The sequence below is a fragment of the Polypterus senegalus genome, chromosome 14, assembly GCF_016835505.1.
Source record: "Polypterus senegalus isolate Bchr_013 chromosome 14, ASM1683550v1, whole genome shotgun sequence".
In the NCBI taxonomy this organism is placed as follows: Eukaryota; Metazoa; Chordata; class Cladistia; order Polypteriformes; family Polypteridae; genus Polypterus; species Polypterus senegalus.
The window spans coordinates 97764714-97778998 of record NC_053167.1 but is presented as its reverse complement, the minus strand read 5'-3'; the positions used below and the strand labels follow the sequence as shown (position 1 = coordinate 97778998).

The 14285-nt window shown below is 36.3% G+C and overlaps 1 protein-coding gene across 1 annotated transcript; it reads left to right on the top strand.

The window, feature by feature from the left end:
- Window positions 1–7780: 7780 nt before the first annotated feature.
- si:dkey-51e6.1 (uncharacterized protein LOC558617 homolog) lies at window positions 7781–10257 on the top strand. The gene is made up of 3 exons (XM_039735756.1): window positions 7781–7974; window positions 8541–8665; window positions 10064–10257. The coding sequence occupies exons 1-3, from the start codon at window positions 7833–7835 to the stop codon at window positions 10154–10156; spliced, it is 360 nt and encodes a 119-aa protein (XP_039591690.1). The 5' UTR covers window positions 7781–7832; the 3' UTR covers window positions 10157–10257.
- Window positions 10258–14285: the final 4028 nt, after the last annotated feature.

Genomic DNA, 14285 nt, shown 5'->3' with positions numbered 1-14285 from the left:
ACCCGGATGGGCTCCAGCTGCTTCCCGGCACTCCTCCGCAGACAAGCCCTCCAAGTAGGCTTACCACTTTTAATACAAAAAAATAAGGGACACATACTGCAGCGGGGGCCACATCCCTTGGGGGCCAAGCACAATTTCATTCTCAAATACAGGACGATTCCGCAACCCTACCTCCAGGTGTCCCCTGTCTTCTTCCCCCCAGCACTTCCTGGTGTGGCGGAAGTGCTGGGCTCCAGGGTTGTTCAGGCACCGGGGTGCCGCCTGGCAGTGGACACGGGTCCCTACAGGGCTGGGCTTCCAAGCCCTTTACCCGTGGCCCCCAACATAACCAGGGCGGTCGCCCCCTCGCGGTTTGGAGGAGGTACAAGCCCTCCTCCGGTTCTCCTGGGCTGGGCTGGATGCCAATATATATATATATATATATATATATATATATATATATATATATATATATATATATATATATATGGTATTCTATTCAGAATTTATCATAATTTAATGTGATGTTGTTGGATTTTCAGATTCTTATTCCGTTTTTAAATTATAAACTAAAATATCAAGAAACTCATGGTTTTTATTTTTGATCGGGTAAACTTTCTTTCACAGGAACAAACTATTAAAAAAACGATCTATTCATAACACCAATGTTTGTATTTAGGTTAGATTTAGTTAGCTGAAGGTCGAGGCACTGAAGGCACCGGGGGGTTTGCCCCATAGTACTGTATAAAACTTAAAACTTAGGCCAGACAGTTCAATTTTGGTTTCATCAGACCAGGCAATCTTGCTTCTCATAGTCTGAGAGTCATTTAGCTGCCTATTTGCTAACGCTAAGTGGGCTTTAATGTGTTCTTTGTCCACTCTGCTATAGATTAGGGTAGTGTTGCAGTAGTAGTTGTCCTTCTGGAATTTTTTCCCATCTCCACACAGATTTTCTGGAGCTCAGCCAGCATAGCTATAAGGGTCCTTGATCACCACTCTTACCATGGTCCTTCTCAACTGATTGCTCAGTTTGACCGGGAAGCCGTCACTAGAAAGAGTTGTGGTTGTTCAAAACCTCTTCCATTTAACAATTAATGTTATCTTATTTCAACTGTATTCCTTTCAATATTTGTGAAGCTCTTTGAGCATGGGAAATGTGCTATATAAATAAAATTAATGTATTTATTTAATTGATTTATAACAAAATGTGAAAAACTGAAGTGGTTGAATACTTTCCGAAGACACTGTACAATAAACATCTCTATGATTCTCAATTCACTGAATATTCGCTTATTTTAAAATGAACCTTTAAAATAACATATCACACAAATACTAAAAAATGCTTTTGTAATATTTTGTTACCAAAAGGCTCAAAAAAAGGTTTAGTATAGGTGAATACTGAACAGTTGTATTATAGACAAAGGAAGAACTCCCTTAAATTTAGATTATTAGATTTATTTAATTTTAACAACATCTGAAGCAAACATGCACAAAGAAATCTGCCATGAGAGGCCAACATCCTCTCATTTAAACAATAGCTGAAATTGTTTTGGGAAAACACTGGAAAGCCCTTAAAAGTAAAATCAGGAAAATGATGCTGAACTTTGCAGTAAGATAAATAAATGGAAACAAAAGGAAGTTGTAGTGGTAACATTAAAGGCAAATATGCAACTACTGGCTTACAGTGTGATTTGCGCACTTTGAGTAGTGAGAAAATTGCTATATAAATGCAAAGAATTATTATTATAACATATATGACATGAAAGCCAAGGATGAATTAAATGAAAAAATAATTACTGGAACAGCATTGGCTTAAAAACTGGGAAAATAATTGTCTTTATGCCTATAGTGATATAGCAGACTTATCAAGAAAAGAAACTACAAAAGATACTAATTTTTAATTTATTTAATTATACATAATACTTAACTACATAAAGCATATACAAATTATTTCAACAAGTAGTTTTAAAAGATTTACTTTCTAATTGACATTTATCTAATTAAAAATATTTATATTTATAAGTGTGATGACAAAGATGATTTGTGAACAACTTATTAGATTTTGAAATATTTTATCTGTTTAGGTTTGTGTCTGCATGGATTTGCATACTCTCTATGTGTTTGTGTGGGCTTTTTCTGGATATTACAACTCTCTATTACCTCAAGTTTTTGAAAGATCCAAATATTAAAACCATCCTGGAATGTGAGGTAGAAGCCTGTCTGTTCCTGTGTGTGTGCATGTATGAGTATCAAATTCTTTGAGCAATTGTGATTCTTACATTTCGAAAGAATTGATGTCAGTTTGACTTTGTGTTCTAACCACTTTGATATTTGCATCCCATAATGAAGTAATTTACATTCAGGCACCCATCTGACCCAAGTAAAATGAAGAATAGCAGAGAATGATTCTCATATGTGTCATTGGTTCCTTCAGCCATTTCATTGGATTAGCACTTGCTTATCCTCTGCAGAAGGGCTGATGGCATGAGTATGCATGAGTTAATATCTGACCCATGGAGTAATTCAAAGCCACACCTCAGGGTCAACTGGCTACAAATATGGATGCCAGGGGTCAACAGCATCTCCAAGGTGGCAGAGGGCAGACAGCAATCTTCGAGAAATTATACAAGGTATGTAAATTGTGTAATACATAATTTAGGACAAACTGTGTCTGCTAGTGTGATTCCAGTGTCTAGGAGCAAGTCAAATATACAGACATGCTATAGCTTCAACATTCATGCAAGGGTAGCTAGCAACAAAGAATGAGGGAGTCATACAATGATGAGAAAGACAGATATTACATTTTAGGAAGACTTTGGTTGCAAATATTACAGCTAAATGTGACAATCAGTTATTAAGTGTAAGGAGCAATCACTTTTCACATTATTAGTTGGTTTTGGAAAACTTTGATATTTGATAAAAAAATGTATTTGTTCACTCAGGCATCCATATCAGATTTCAGTCGAAGACATAAAAACATGCAGTGGTAAGAATTTGCAGAACAAATGAGAAAAACATTAAAATGGCAAATATTTTTTCACCAAGGTTTATATAGAGTTAAGTTTTTGAGACAGTATTTATGTTGCCTGGATTTCACCCACAAGCCTTCTACCTTATGCCTTTTTATCTGTACCTTTTCTTTGCTTTCCTATATATATTATGATCTTATGAATGTTTAACAATGATCCATGGATTGCAGACATTAATAAAAATATTGTCAACTTTGCTTTGTCATGGATACTTTCCATACTTGTGTTTATTCTGATGTGCATCACCAGTCCCTTACTGCTGCTCAGTCGTGATGAGGTGCTTTCTCAGTCTGTCCCCTCAATGTTCACATTTAGCAGTGCTGAGACTGTTTATAGAAAGCCGTGTTAAAAAGACGACTTCCTCTCAGTGAGTGGCTGGCTAACTCAAACCTGATAAGACAGATAATGACAACAATTAAAGGATGTATTTTCATAAGGAATTAACATAATTTCTGTGACACTCACCTTAGCAAACCTTTGGCTGATGCTGATGCAGGCTGGGTTGTTAATATAATATATCTGGGAGACACCACTGCCCAAAGTGACTAAAAACATCCGTGTGCATTACATTAATTTATCAATTTTCAAAGCTACAATAAACAGTTTAGGGTCACAGGGGACCTGGACCTATGCCAGCAGTGCAGTGCATAAGGCAGACAACAACAGTGCATTTTTAATTACAGAACATAATAACTCATACACACACTCACTCGCACTGGACCAATTTAAGATGATCAGTTATGCTCACCAATTATTAGTAACCCCTGTTCACCTGCTTATCCAATCAATTATCAAATTAGCCAATCACATGGAAACAAAGAAATGCATGAAATTTTACAGGTACATGTCAGAAGCTTTAGTTAGTGTTAACATCCATCACCAGAGTGTGGTAAAGATGTGATTGCAGTGATTTTGACCATGGCATAATTGTTGGTGCCAGACAGGCTGTTTTTTTTCTTTATTTATTTAACTGGTGATCTCCTGGGATTTTCATGAACAGCAATCTCTACAGATTATTCAGAATAATGCGAAAAACAAAAACAATCCATTGAGAAGAAGTTTTGTGGACAGAAACATCTTATTGAAGAGCGAGGTCAGAGGAGAATGGCCTGAGTGCTGTGAGCAGACAGAAAGGCTACTTTAACTCAAATAATCACTTTGTATAACTGCTTTAGAAAAAAAAGACATCTCAGAATACACAACATGTCAAACCTCAGGCAGAAGACCATGTTGGGTTTGACTCCTGTCAGCCAAGAACAGAAAGGTGAGGCTGCAGTGAACAAAGGATCACCAAATCTGGACAGCTGAAGATAGGATAAATGTAGCATAGTCTGATAAATTTCAGTTTCTGCTGAGGCACAAAGATGATAGGGTCAGAACTTGATGCCAACTGCATGAATCCATGTATCTAACCTGTCTTGTGTCAACAGTCCAGGCTGGTGGTGGTGGCATAATGGTGTGGGGAATGTTTTCATGCCACAATTTGGGCCTATTAAAAGCAATCAATCATCACTTGAATGCCAAGGTCTACATAAGTATTCTTGTTTACCATATGGATCTCTTCAAGACCACAATTTATCCATTTTCTAATGGCTTCTTCTTACTTGACAATTCACATTGTTACAACACAAAAGACATCTCAAACTGGTTTCATGAACATCACAATGAGTTCAAGTGTTCCTCAGTGGACTTCCCAATAACCGGATCTGAATTTAATACTGTAGAACACCTTTGGGATGTGATAATGGAAGATTGTGTGATGCGATTATGTCAACATGGATCAGAATCTCAAAGGAATGTTTCCAACATCTTGTGTACTCCATGCTACTAAGACCTGAGGCTGTTTTGAGAGCGAAAGGAGGACCTACCCAGTATTAGTGTTGGTTCCTAATAATTTGCTTAGTGACTGTAGGCCTAACATGAACTCTTTCAGATGTGGGAAGAAAGCCAGAAAAATAAGCAAATTTTGCACATAACAGAACAAGATTCTCCTAGAGCCATAAGACTGCTGCACTAATCAATGCGCCTCCTGGATACATTACAGTTCTTTGCATTTTGTTTAAAAATTGGAGTGCAAGTAGGTTAAATATAAAGCAGAAATTAAACCAAAAACTACTTATGCAAACAGCCTGTTTAAAATCTCTTCTGTTTAAGTATATATTGTACTTAGGAACATGTAACCCTAGAGTTATGATTCAAATGCACATGTCCAAGTTGTAACATATTACAGCCTTTTGATTTCACCCAGCTAACAGCCATATATTGGGTTATTTTAGCAAAGATGATTACTAAAATCACAATTGATGTGAAGAAAATACTCATAACTACTGTATGTCTGTTCATCCTTAATTGCATTGGAAAATACAGTATGTGCTGAGATCTTCAGTTAAGATTGCAGCCACTGAAAAAGGCATCCCAGTTCAGAATAAATGTATACATACGGTGACAAAACACTGTTTCTCCTTTCTTTTTTGCATTTAAGAACTTGTTCCACACTACATTTTTTCTTACACTTTGCATTTATGTATATTCAAATCAATATCCTAATCTCTACATTAAATAGAAGAAAAATCCTGCAATGAGAAAAGACTTTTTTGAAGAGATTTTTTCAAGTCCAGTGAGACGAGACTTTGGCCATGAGATTTTTTCAAGTCACACCCTCCTCTCAATCATATTCAAACACACACGGTTCACTCACATCTCATTTATGTGAAAGCTGTTGACAGACACATTTCCTGCTCTCTCAGCTCTTATACATTTTTATGTTTTCCTCACTTTAAATTCCCAATTAAACAAGATGTATTATGTCCAAATCTTATTGATGAATTTCATCCCAAAGGGATATCAACAAAAGAAATAAGTACAGGGGCAATCCTAGCACAGAAAAACGAGGAAGTCAAATGAGGTAACGTGAAAATTGTCGATCAGATACAAGGCAAATTGGTTAAATGCATATCAATAGACTATCCTGAAACAGCTGGTAGTGATTGTGCAGAAGATGAAAACATCAACTTACAATATTCCGAAGAATATCTACAACCGTTAACACCGTCCGGTTTTCCACCTCCTGAATTACTGTAGAAAGAAGGTTGTATCTAAGAAAGGTAATGTAGTACATCTTCCCCAGATAACATTAGACAACAGAGGAGATCTTGATATGCCATTGATATTAAAACGTTAACTGTATCCCGTAAGAATAGCTTTTGCAAAGACTATTAACAGATCACAGAGACAAACATTCGAAAAAGTTGGTTTATTTATTAAAGAGAAAGAAACAAAATTCTCTCATGGGCAGTTATATGTTGCATTGTCACGATGTAACTCCAAAATCAGAATCAAAATTCAATGCAATATTGACAAAAAGTTTATTTAAAAAAATGTTTTTACTGAAATTTAACAGTAAAAATGTAAGTTTTAAAAAATATTTGCTTGTTAATTTCCAAGCCAAACAGAACGAAATCGTATAACGCAACGAAAAACTCAAACGCAACATGAAACATAATTTACTTTCAAATTATTATGTTTTATTGCTTTTAATATGGTTAATTACTCACTGTAATGTAAAATAGTTAGTTCTATTATGCATATGTAATAATTTCCATGAAAATAACAATCTGTTTAAATTGTACATTCGCATCCCCATACGTGAGCAGCAGAACCGCAAAGTGTCTTGCATATAGTGCCGGCCCGGGGGTTGACAAGCGAAGTGAGCAGTGGCAAATCCCCCTAAGTGTTCATTTTGTTTTATTCACTTATACATGCACAAGATAAAAATCAGAATCAAATGGTTGTTTAAAAAAATGCTACTTCTAAAATATGGCATCATCAATCAGTTCACATTTCATTCAACTGAAACAATTCTCTTCAGATCTGAAAAGAACAAAGGCAAACAAATGGCAGCTCCAGACATCTCATTGTTACTGTTAACAATCGAAATTCATCCTCTTCATTTTTTAAACCAATTTTAGTGATATCCTTATATTTTAGTGGAAATGCCTAAATATCATCAAATTCTGATATTTTACCCCACCTAGGAGTGGGAGCTTTGGGGGCTTCTGCTCCCACTGTGTTTATCTTTAGCAAACTGGCCCAAACAGGAGAGCTGTTGGCTAAGCATTATGCGATGACTAACAAGGACTCTAGTGCATCTTCGGGATTCCCAGAAGAAAACTGACTGTGGTTTGCATGTGTGAGTTTAACAATCAGAGCATGTATGAGTTTAACAATCAGAGCAGAGTATTCAACCTTATTAGAAATGTTGGCTGGAGTATTCAAAGAACACCACCTTATTGAGTCCGTACAGTGTGTCAGTGACTATGAAGGATGCCAAGCACTTCATCTGAATGCAAGCGCTGATTAAATACTGTATTTCTGCCTTTGACATGAAATGTGTCCATACAAAAAAAAATGTTTGTGCATAACCATTTGAGATAATTCCTTAAAAATTAACCACACAAGAATACGGAATGTTCGCTTTGCTAAATGTTGCTTTTCTTCCCCCATTGTGCTGGCACTGTAGAAGCCTGAGTTTAACCAGCTAGAGGCCGTCCTTTGTTAAGTATACTGATATCAGGTCACCTTATACTGAAGATCCGTGCTGTAATCGATATTATAGTGATGTTATTTAAGTACATATATTCTGCCAATATAAACAATGAAATAAACGCGCACTTCTTTTAATGATTGAACTATAAATTACCGCAATCATATGAAACCACCTTTTCCTTTTATAAGTACAGTCCCGATCTGCTAACGTCATTTCCGTACATGAGACGGCTAACAGGCAGCTGTGTGAGAGCGGCGCTTTCAGTATCGCGTAGTAAGATGGCAGAGCTACTGGGACAAGTGGCAGATGTAGATATTGATCCCGACGGGGTGTTTAAATACATTCTGTTGAGAGTAACGGTCAAGGGCGGCGCACAATCCAAAGATATAGTGAGAGGTACAAAGACTGCCGAGTTTCACAGTAAGTTTTTCCTCGTGAAGTCGACTGGCCCAATCCCTGCGATGTAACACGAGTTGAAAGTGCAGTTGTTGCCAGTTTTTGCCTATTTAACTGAATGCCGAGACATTTTGACTATAAAACAAATACATAAAAGTAAAAAAAAAAAGTTTTTCAGGGGACACAGTGTAATAGACGTTACCACGGAATTCAACGTATTGGCATCAATTACAGTAGCATGTTATTACACTTCTATAAAAGGCATAACCTTATTTGGCTAAGCGCTAAATATAATTGCAATTAATTAAAGAAGATGACACGTTATGTAAAGCTGAATTTCATATTTTGCAGTCGACTCTCTTCAAAGGTCTAACTGCAAACCTTATTGTACTACTTAAGCACATTTGATAATGGCAGAAAGTCGGTTCTGAAACGTTAACACTTAATTGCAACTTATGTACATTTCCATTATTTAATGCCTTTATTCAATCTGTTATTTTTATATTCCGTTTAGGTCAGCAGTTTGCGGAGTACAACGGTTTAGTTCACTATATTTTATTAATCGTGTTTTTTTTTTCTCTTTTTTATAGATCACATTTTTGAAAAAGTAAATCCTGAGCTAGAAAAATTAGGATTGGAATGTAATTGTCTTGGAGGCGGCAAGATCGAGCATAACAGCCAAGAAAAAAAAATCAAGGTGTTTGGTCTATCTACTGTGAGTACTTCTGAAAAGCGGAGTGTGTGCATTAATGAAATGTATTTGAGCAGAATATCCATTCATCCATTTTCAAATCTGCCTTATTCCAAACTACTGTATATTGTGAGATATTACTGTAGTGAGAAAGGTTGTATCATCTATTCGTGTTGCTGGGCAGTCAGTCAGTCAATTTCTTGTGAAGAGGGTTGTGGGAGTCTGCTGGAGCCTATCCCAGCCAGCATAGGGTGCAAGGCAGGAGTAAACCGTGGACAGGGCACCATTGTGTATATTAGTGATTGGAAATCGAGAATATATTACTTTCCAAAAAGCAGTCTGTTATTCTGCGTCCAGAGTATTTGGATTACTTTTGCTAAATGAAGTGACCAACTAGTTTTTGTGTTTTTTTTTTCCTTAGGTCACTTATTTACTTTAGAAACCAGTCATCCCACCTGCACTTCAGAACAGGTTACCCACCTAAAGCTAGGCATGTTCGAGCCTGGGCAGTACTTGGATAGGAGACCATCTAGGAGAAGTTTAAGTTACTGCCGAAAGAGATGTTGGCGGGGGCATTGGGGGGCTTATTGTGTGGTTTGTGTGTGGACCCCAATGCGTCAGTGCCCTGTGCTATAAAAATGTGTGCGGCCCTTCAGATGAAACGTAAAACTAAGGTGCTGACTCTCAGTGGTCATATTAATGCAGAGACATGTTTTGAAAAGAGTAGGGTGTACCCTGATGTCCTGGTTGAATTGACCACTAAAGCCTTAATCATGCGCAGTTTCTAGCTGATTAACCATCTTACTCACTGTATTGGTGCAAAAATGGCTGCCATTGCAGGTGGAGGCTACACATTGGTAGTGGTTGAAGTGAATTTCTATCATCTATGTGAAGTGCATTGAGCAGGTTAGAAATATGCTATACAAAAGCACTTAATTAATTATTAATCTATTCATCAATTTATTTGTTTTTTTATTCTGCTTATCCAGTTTAGGGTCATCGAGGCTGGGTACCTATCCTGGCAGAATAAGGCATAAAGCACACCCATACTGGCCAAATTAGAGTCATCGATTTCTCAAACATGCATGTATTGTAGAAATGGGTGGAAAAACATTACATATAAAGCAAATATAAAGAAAGGATGATTCATTTCAAAATTAAAAATCTCCAAAAGACAGCATATACCCCCTTCTTTGCTATTGATTATTTTAACTAAAAAATAAAGGGATTAAGAGAACAATGGTACACATTATTAGATGCTTGCATTTGTATTTCATTAAAGAATTCTTAATAACTGTCCCATGACAATGAAATGGGTTAAGCAAGTTTGAGAATGTTATATTCATGTTATTTTATTTACAGATTCATGTACAATTCAATACAAATAATCTTTATGTTACAAATTTATTTTGTATTTTTCAGGGATATGGCAAAGCTGATCATTCAGTCACTGTTGAAAAGCTGAAGACTGTGTACAAGGATTATGACATCACCTGGTCTGATGATAAGAAGTAAAGTACAATGGCCACTGTATGCTTCTCATTTACAGAATAACTATAATAAATATTACAGAAACAATAAAGATGAGCTGTATTTCTGAATAAGGTTTACATTAATATGTTTATTCATTAATTTATTCCTTTATATGCATTTCGTTTCCTTACTTAGGGAGTAGGCAAACCTCGATCTAGCGTGCCTTCACATTAAGCCAAGGGTGTCAAATACCCACCAGTTCCTTGATTAGACCTCACAGTTAATTCAACTTGTGATTTAATTGAATGGCTTACTTGAGGTCCCATTCTGCCATATTAGAAATTTCTAATATTGTAGCTTTTTGTTTGTTTTGGTACAAGAGCAAATTAGCATGTCTCAGTTCACAACCTTCTTCTTATTTATTGCTTTTTTAAAATATGTTGGACAGAGAGAGGTTGGCACAGTGAGTAGCACTGCTCTTTCATGTTCTGTACTGGGCATTCTAGTTTTCCTCACACGCACAGCAAGAGAGAAAAGAATGGGAAGTTAAACTCATGCTAAAATGTAACACATTATAACATGGTTTAAACAGAGGATTGATTGCATCTCTCAGACTCGCCCAGATAACCTGTCTACAGACCCACATTGTATTGAAAAACTCATCAGAAACATCAAAAGACTTTGTTGGACAGTTGTCTTATCCAAAAATCTTGACTATACATTGTTCTCCTCTCTTGCTAAATGAATCTTAGCCTTAAGAGCTCTATTCATTTTTTACATTTCTGATGTCTCACTTAAAGGTTTTCCAATGCTGTATCTGTCCTAGTGTGTATATAAACATAGGGTACTCCAGTTTCTGTATTACATCTTGCCTGAAGAAGGGGCCCAAGTTGCCTTGAAAGCTTGCATGTTGTAATCTTTTCAGTTAGCCAATAAAAGGTGTCATTTTGCTTGACTTCTCACCTCTCACATCCCCAGAGATGTGTGTTGGGTAAACTGGCCCCTCTTCTGTGTGAGTATATAAATCTGTGTATAGGGTGGTCCAGATCTAATTATGTAATCATAATTATGCTATAACTTATTAAAGTTTATTACATAGAAAATCACCTGAAAAATCCTGGACCATCGAGAAGTGTGCGAACTGACGTCATGAAGAATCGTCCCTGCATAAATCAAAGTCATCCAGATGATCTGGATCTGCATAATTAGGTCTGGACCACCCTGTATGTGGTTGGGGCCTGTCTAGGCCGATTTTCTGTCTTTTTCCCATTGTAGCCAGGGTAGGCCCCAACTCCTGTACCCTGAATTGGATCAAGCGCAATCAAGAATGTTATTGTACAAACACATAACATTGGATGTTCATTCACGTTTTTATTGCCTCTTACTGTTAATTTGCACCTGGTTAAGGAAATAAGCAAATAAATGCAAAGCAGCATTTTAAGAGTAAAAGTGGTAATTAATAATAAATAAACATTTAATTTAAATAGCTCCTTTCCCATGCTCAGTTACAACTAATGAATCCTCACAAGCAAGTTAAATTAACCTACAAAATGTCATTTATTTGTGAAAATAAAATCCCAAAAACGGTCATTCACTAGTAGTGATAACTAAATTAGGAATTGTCTGGAATGGGAAAATGCCGGGCACAGTTGCCATCCAAAAGCCCAGTTTGTAACATCAGTGTTAAACAAAGACTTTGTAAAGGTTTGTAAACTATTGTTTCCTACACAAAGTGTTTGCTACAGTATGTTCATCTCTGCCGTTAATTTTATGGATTGCTTCTAGATTTTAAGTGTTAATTTTTCTCTTGGAGATAAATTAAGGATTGTCTATCTATCTATTTGGCCTTCTTCCTCTGTAAACAATGAAACCTATTATTGGAGGGCACAATCTTCTTTATTCAGTTATCCAATTACAGGAATTTCTTCCACTGACATATTTCATTGGACTGTTTTGTTAAAACGACTTGCTGTTAATCATCAAGAGCAGTGAAATACTTATGGGAAGACTTAATATCTCGATTGAAATATCCCTTATCTTGTTATAGTGCATTTCCAGATGAATGGTATGGTACGCACTCTGGTGAATCATGGTCTGGTAGGAGGTGGAAAATCCCAGCAAGTGTTTTTTATTTTTTTCTTCTCACTCCCTGCAGATTAACAGAATCACATTATGAGATGTACTTTAAAAATGCAGCTGCATACTTGCAAATCCAGCAATATTAACCATTGTGATTTTTGTACAGTATCATCTGAATGTATCTATAAATGAATGATGAAGAATACTTTAAACGTCAAAGAAAAGGTTGTTCTAAGAAGTCATGTTGTGTTTAATTTCTTAACCTGAATGTTATAGCCATTGCTATTTTTCATTTTTGTCGATGCATTATCAAAATGAACTAAAACAATGTTTTTTTTTTAAGTTTTTTTAGTCTGCCCCAATAAAGACAACTTTTTAATGAGCCACTCTCTGCTTATTTTTGGAGTCTACACTTATACTGTGTTTTGCATAATCCTGTCTGATTTAAATCTTAAAAGTGTTGGCTGGGATTGGCTCCAGCAGACTCCCGTGACCCTGTAGTTAGGATATAGCATGTTGGATAATGGATGGATGGTATTATAGTTTAACACACAAACTAAGCTCATGAAAACTGTAAGTTAATGTTCTCTGTATGGATATGACAACAAAAAGGCTAGTTCCACTATCATTAACTGTCATTATCAGTCAATTAAAGAACAATTACAAGCAGCTTACAGTGTAGACCCATTCATAAATCTGTCAAGGTTGTATGCTTATTTATTGTGTAACTAATTGTATACTAATGAAGAAAAGAAATGTAATGCTTAATAAAATGTAAGCATTTATTGCTTAAATTAACAATGAACAATGGAGAATAATATGAAAAAATACAACAACAGGAAAATAATAAGAACTCTAACATTACTTTGCAGTCCTTCAGTATCTTGCATGTTTGTCTCTTGCAGTTGCCACTATATGATTACTCTGGCACATAAAGCCAAAGAGCTTGAAATCTTCACTTTTGGGATGTTATCTGTTTCCTGCAGAAGGGCCTAACAAAGCGGCTGGCCATTGGTGCGGAGAAGGTCATGTCTCCGGATTTTGTAATTTAGGCTGTCCAAAGATGCGCTGTGGAGTCAAGGTCAGAAGAAAAGACAAGGCAAGAGAGCATCTGCACACAAATGTTCATTCCTTAGGGCAGCTGTGACCAAACCAGTTGCAAAAAGGTCAGGTCGTATAGGAAGTGTGAGCAGATTACTACTGCCGTCCACTAAGACAAGCAGTTTGAAGCTTCTTTCTCAATGTCCTATCACAGAAGCAGGTGGTATGTCTGTTGTTAGTTCTAGTTCTACTATGGGTTGCAGATCTTAAATGATCTTAAAGATCAAAAGTGCAACCAGATCTTGTACTGCCACCTGACCAGCTCATCTACTTAAACTTTACCTGTAGACATGACACTGTAGAGCAGCTTAGTCCATGGTGTCTGGTAAAGTTGTCACATGGTTGTATGTTTCTCTTACTTTAGATAGAATGCAAAAAGCTTTGAGTTATGACTTTTATATAGGTGACCTGGTCAGACATTTCATCTCCCTTGGTCTTGTTGGGTAAAAGTGAACCTAAGGGTTTTTTGTGTATCTGGCAAGTTGCAATGCCCTGCTGCATTGCTTTGTCAGAGGGTGGTCATAGTGCCAGATAGTGGTGACATTTTGCATGTGAAAAAGCACATACAAGTAAAATGTTCAGTGTACTCTGTACATGTGACAACTATGATGACCCTGTAAACCTATAAAGACAAGCTAAAATTCACAAGCTATAACTATAGTTGCCTTATTCCAGAGGATGTTGCTTCTGCTTTTTTTCATCATCACTGCAGCAGCACCATACACAATACGGCAGTAACACCAGAGCAATAATACGTTTGTTCATCTAACAAAACTTGACAGTAGGTAAAATACATATTATTTGGTTTAATTAATATTCCAAAATTGTGATTTGCCAACAAATGTTATATATTTTTTTCATCATATATTAAATATGTTTTTGTTAAAATGTAAATACAGTTTTTGTAGGCTACTGAAAACAGGCTAATTAAAATTAACAGCGTGAAAACAAAATTACACCAGTTAAATTGCAATAATGAACAAATCATCCA